A 6,000-nucleotide genomic window follows, 5' to 3' on the forward strand; every position below is an offset into this window, starting at 1 on the left:
TAGAGGGCCTCCACGCCGGCCAGCCCTGACGGACCCGCTGCCGCACCGTGGGGAACCTGTCGCTCCCCGCTATCGGCACTGGCATCGAATACTGAGCACTCTGTTGCAAAGGCTGCGTCGCTGAGCTCTAAATAGGAGGAATACGATGCGTAGGCTCTGAAAAAGATAGCACCGAGTACCTGTCAGAGGTAATCTGGCCCCTCTGTTGTGAGAGAAAAACAAGCATCCATTTGAGCGAGTGTGACCGTCGTGCGTCATATTGCGGCGACCTATCCGACTACATACTCTACTGCGTCTGTACGTGCAAATCTATTTGCAGACTTAAGGTACGTCCATCTAGATCGTTGTCACGCGTTCTGAAATTGTTTTTTATTGTGTGCAGTAAAATATCCTACTGATTGAGAAAATATCTCAACACGCTGGTGTTGGCCTGCGATGCGATGTTATTGTTGCGGACTTCAAAATCATGCGACGGGATGTTTGTTTCCTTGGGCACGTCGTATTGTTATGCATCTACAAAGCCTCCTTAGTCCAATGAGATCAAATGGGACTCTGGTGTTGCCTAGGCTCACCGTGGCTTGGATCGTACCTGACCGTGCTGATTGCAGGACTCCAAGATCGACACGTACCAGAAGATGTGGCGCTTCATGAACAGCCGCAAGCAGTCCGTCTTCGTCTCCGACCACAAGTACGGCGTGCAGCGCGTGCTGAAGGGCAACTACGCCTACCTGATGGAGTCCACCGGACTGGACTACATCGTACAGCGCAACTGCAACCTCACGCAGGTCGGCGGCCTGCTCGACTCCAAGGGTTACGGCATCGCCACTCCAGCTGGTGGGTGTCCGCACGAAATCAGCGGGCGTAGGGTGCTGGAAGTGGCGGGCATCAGAAGGTGTCAACTGGCGACCGGCTGAGCCGGTCTTGGAGAAATGGGTTCGGTGGCGGTGCGGCCTTGACTAGTTATCATTAAGACGCTCCAACAACGGCGGGGCGATGCGCAGCACACCGAGCCCAGCCCACTCACGTCGGCCGGCGAGTTCGCCGAAGCATGACTTTAAGCAATCCGTTGTAGTATATGGCGAGAGCACCCAGGTCCTGGTGGACCGGCAAAGGCATAATGGAGTCTATCATTCATGATACCGTGTTCAGATCTCCTTCACCCGGACCCGGCCCGAGGTAGTCACCGGAGCAGCAGGCTGGCAGGAGGTGGCGCCCGGACCACCGGCGCGGCCGGGGTGGGGGGGGGGGGGTGAGGGGGGAGGGGCGGCGAGCGCACTGACCCAGGGGTCGTCTGGGCGCCGGCAGGGTCGCCCTGGCGGGACCGGATCTCGCTAGCCATCTTGGACCTGCAGGAGAACGGCGTGGTACAGATGCTGTACAACAAGTGGTGGAAGGACACGGGCGACGTCTGCAACCGGGACGAGAAGAAGTCCGAGTCGAAGGCCAGCGAGCTGGGCATCGAGAACATCGGTCAGTCCGCAGGGATGTGCTGTAAGAGGCTACAGCACTGAGAACATCGGCCAGGCAGCAGGAATCTGTTGTAACAGGCTGCAGCAATCAAAACATGATTAAAATCCAAATGCGCTTCAAAGCTGTAATATTTTCCTCGTTCTTAAAGAGGGCGTGATCATTTTATTTACTGACTACGCATGTGCATATTTTCGTCACAAATAGGTGAAAGTGAGAGGGGTGAAGGCCGCAATATAAGGCAGACGAAGCTTGGGTGTGTCGATCATTTCCTCTCGACTGGTGGATCTACTACTCATTAACCGATTGCATGACAATTCAACATGCTCCGATTGTGTTACAAACCGACATGCTCATTTATCACTTTTTGCCGAAAATTTGTTCGTACATCTATGTTACACCTTAGCACCGATTGTACAGTTTTAAGTTCAAGCAAAGCAGTCATGGACGAGAGACAGTGTTTTCGTTCCTTTTCCTAGCTCGCGTTGGTTGCATCTGGCGTTCCCACTGAAGTGATTTTACGGCAAACCTGGATTTTTCCCGACTGAGAATGGCTACATTTTTGACAGATCAGTCAAAAAACGATCAACAATATCATGTACCTTGACGTCTGACACGCCTATATGGAGTTTGTTCAAAATAAAAGGCATATTTGTCATCTTTGTTGTTGTTGATTGGTGTTCTCGGGCGCGCCGACTGCAGCGGTCATTTGGCGCCCATCTATATTTATAATCAATATTATGTATGTTAATGCATACTTTTATTTCTAAGCACTGCTATTCGGAGAAACTAAAAATATGAATAACGGGAGCAAGAGGTGGGGACACCACAGGCACGTGCGCGTGGCTTCCCGCTCTGCATTCAGTTCCACTGACAATGTTTATCAAGTGAATGAGCCAGCTCACGCCATTGACAACATAATCACGCTCGAGTGGAGAAGCGTAGTCACCCTGTCTTATGTCAGCTTTGATGTTTCTGGAGGTAATTAGTTATTCAGGAGAGGCCTCAAAGATGAGCCGCGCCGAGAGTAGTGCTCCGACTCCTGCCACGTGCAAGAGGCCGGCAAAAGGATAATTAATGAGGCAATATCTTCAAGAGGGGTAGCAATTGCTTTCAAAGCTTGGAGAAAGTCTATGTGTCAGGATATCCCTATGCGATTGCACTCTACTAATATTTTCAATTATTTTCACGATGTTTAAACTTCAGTTATATATTTAACAGCTTAGCACGAATGAGGATGGAACTATCTTTAAACACAAGGTAGCCAGCGAATCAAACATGGCAGACCAGGCCTCGCAGCAACCACACAAGTCTAGATTGGACCGCGACTATCAGGCGTCATGACCGGAACGTTCCTGAAATGCGGTCAATGCTCATGGCGTCTGATCACCGTGGTAAGCATTTTTTCTAATCTTAGACTGGCTATGGTCATCGTAACCTTCCGGTTCAGCCGCCTGTGTTTTATGTAGCCCTAATTAGTAAAGAGTCGGGTTTTAGAATGTGGGAGCTCAGACAATTTACCATTTTAAACACATTTGTACTGAAAGTGTCTGCACAAAGCCGGAACATTTTGTGGATTAGCGTGTCTCGGTTTTTTAATTGCAAGTTATTGGCTTGTTCAGCCTGCTTCGCCCGTGATTATGACAACAGCTTGAAACGTTGGGTGCTGTCAATAAAACCAATGTTTTTTTCTGGAAGGTATTTTAACAAGTGTCATAAATAATATCAATGGTTAAAAAAATTGGACGTCCTTCTTTATAGCTTGAAAGCCGACAGCTTAACATCGGACTTCTGAATTCATAAAGTGTAGATTTGTCTGCATCTCGCTGGTGGACGTTGGTGGATTCGGGGCCGCTAAAGCGCGGCCACAACCCTACAAAAGTTGCTTAAATCGCTAGAAGGGCAAGAAAAGTGAATTTTCTTATCGGGCGTCCGACATTCCCCGGAGAATTTGTAAGAACGCTAGAGCTAACTGCTTCAGATATTTTGTGGGGCTTGTGGCGCACGACTGTAATTGCACGAGTTTGTAATGATGTCTTCACTTTGAGCAGGTCAATGCAGCCCGATGTTTTCCAGCAACTCGTATTTTTACATCCTACTGGTCACTCAATAGAAAGAGAAACGAAGACACACTCCATCTTAATGCAGGTGCCCTGTAAAAGTACATTTGCACGCGTCTCGGGTGTTTCTACACGCCAATGGCTCAGCCGTGCGTCGGCGGGGCCCTCAAGTACGATGTACTTACGACATATCGCGACACTTGCGTGAGGCATGATCTATGAGCATTTCCCCCGCCGCTAGCACCAAGCTTAATATTGTACATGGTGTGCATAGCCGAGAGACATGCGTCAACGTTTCGAGACCCAAAGGTGGTTTCGGTCTACGAGCGTCATTAGCCTGGCGCTAAACTTTCGATAAGTTCGGGAGGTGAGCTGGCCTTCTCACAGGGCCGTATGGGTTCTATGCTCGTGAGTTTATGCTATACATTAGCACTCTCAATTAGTGGCTAAATGAAAGCGGTCTGGCGACACCAGCCAAGTGCTTGACCATCCGGTTGGTTGCTAGCACATGAGACAGGACAGGATGGGAGCATCTCCATATGCTGCGCCTGGTAGCCGCCGGCCTCGTCACAGCTGTCCTTAGTCTGCTGCCGCTGTCACTCGATAACGCACCAGCTGCTGGTGCCTACCGCTGCTTATATGACTGCTGTCTACCGCCGCTTATACTACTGCTGCCTACCGCCGCTTATACTACTGCTGCCTACCGCCGCTTACACTATTAGTGCCTGTCGGTGTCTCTCTTAGCCGCGGGTGATTCATCGCGAGTCTGGTATCGATCTCGCTTCGCCCTGACGGCCGGCTCTGGTTCGCAGGCGGCGTGTTCGTAGTGCTGCTGTGCGGCCTCTCGCTGGCCATCATCGTCGCCGTCCTCGAGTTCTGCTGGAACTCCAAGAAAAACGCGCAAACCGATCGGGTAAGGGTCGATCCCAGCGTGTTCTGTTTGTTGAATATGTTTGGAGCAAAGAAGACACCACATTGGCGGCTATGCATTTCCTTGGAGTGCTTGATTGGGGAGCTAGGTCATCTTTCAAAGTACGCTATTACGAGATATGATGTCATTACGTGACCCTGTCCTGTATAGTCAGTATATTATCATTGAGTGAAAACGAATGCCAACGGCCGGCCAGTGGACTTAACCCATCACGCAACACAACCGATAGCATGATTGATTGGGTGTGCCCAGCCAGGGGTCCCAGCAACCCGACCTTCCTTAAACAAGGTTTGCAGTCACACACAAATCACAATCACCACTGATTTGCAATCATGAGCTTTCATGAAATGTGGGTTGCGAGTTCATAGGTTACTCCATTTTTAAATTGGCCTCTATTCGAGCAGAATAGTATGCCAGACCATTAAATTCTACGCAAAGGGGATACAAATTGTGTGTTATATTAATATTTCGTTGAGTTTTGGAATGCTCCAACAAGAACAAGATATTGATCCCACCACAAAATATTGGTAATAGGGCCCACACCAAAATTTGGGTGGCCTTAATCAACGCTGGGGAGAGGGATACCGAGGCGTTCACAAAATAATGCAAATTGACTCTCCTAGTCGCTGATCTCGGTCACAGTTTCTCATGCTCCCGCTCCACTTTGCTGAATGTTCTGGCGCGCTTCTCCAGGACATGGGTTATGATATCTTATTTTCAGGATATGTCCATTGGTCAATTGTTTGACTGGGTGAGTGCTGTAAAGATGCAACACGCTCCCCGGACCGCCATCCGTGTAGTTCTGGTTTTCGTCTTACCTGCCTACTCCGTATCCCGCCTTTTCATAATTGACTGATAGTCATGACGAGCCGTACATTATTTCCATTACAGCAATCCATCTGCCTGGAGATGGCCAACGAGCTGCGGTTCGCCATGCGGTGCCACGCGCCCCGACAGCGACCCGCCCTGCGCCGCTCGTGCTCCCGCTGTCACAACACCACCGCCACCTACGTCCCGCAACCGCCGCCACGACCGCCATCTGTTGGCTGTGACGTCATCGCTGCCCGTCTGGCGGAGAACGGCGGCTCTGGCAACGGCTACGCGTTGGATCATCGCGGCACCTTGCTGGAGTACTCTTGATTTGAGACCCTCCCGCCGTGTGGTGTAAGAGTGCTGGATTTGGGCACTGATGTGGTGCTAGTGGACCAGTGCGGAGTGGCCGGCGACCGGCTCACTGGAACGAGTGACGACTGCACGCGAGATAGGACCGTGGACGGACTCCAGAGGCAGCTCGCCACGTGGGCCGCATTCCAGGGCAACGAGCGGACTGCACACTTGGCCCGCTTATGATGTTGGCAATGTGCGGTTAGTTGAATCTAGCTGACGGGGCGTGGATGGTTGCTGCTTTAGAGCGTACCTGTTACCTGCACAGTCTTGGGAGGTACAAACTGATGTGTTTTTTCCCACGCACGATCTCGTTTTTATGTGCGTGTATCCTACAAGTTGGTTTCATTAAATAAATATTGCTGTAAATATACAACT

At 50.5% G+C, this 6,000-nt stretch overlaps 1 protein-coding gene across 2 annotated transcripts in view; it reads left to right on the forward strand.

Annotated features, from left to right (window-relative positions):
- The window catches only part of LOC119101467 (glutamate receptor ionotropic, kainate 2), a 67,548-nt gene extending 61,548 nt beyond the window's left edge, over nucleotides 1-6,000 (forward strand). For both annotated transcript variants that reach the window (XM_037224807.1, XM_037224808.1), the window contains 4 exons: nucleotides 609-834; nucleotides 1,306-1,470; nucleotides 4,340-4,440; nucleotides 5,350-6,000. In XM_037224807.1, coding sequence (XP_037080702.1) covers nucleotides 609-834; nucleotides 1,306-1,470; nucleotides 4,340-4,440; nucleotides 5,350-5,598 — 741 coding nt within the window. In that variant the 3' untranslated portion in view covers nucleotides 5,599-6,000. The remainder of the gene's footprint in view (nucleotides 1-608; nucleotides 835-1,305; nucleotides 1,471-4,339; nucleotides 4,441-5,349) is intronic.

Source organism: Pollicipes pollicipes, unplaced genomic scaffold (assembly GCF_011947565.3).
Source record: "Pollicipes pollicipes isolate AB1234 unplaced genomic scaffold, Ppol_2.1 Scaffold_4881;HRSCAF=5763_pilon_pilon_pilon, whole genome shotgun sequence".
Taxonomy (NCBI): Eukaryota; Metazoa; Arthropoda; class Thecostraca; order Pollicipedomorpha; family Pollicipedidae; genus Pollicipes; species Pollicipes pollicipes.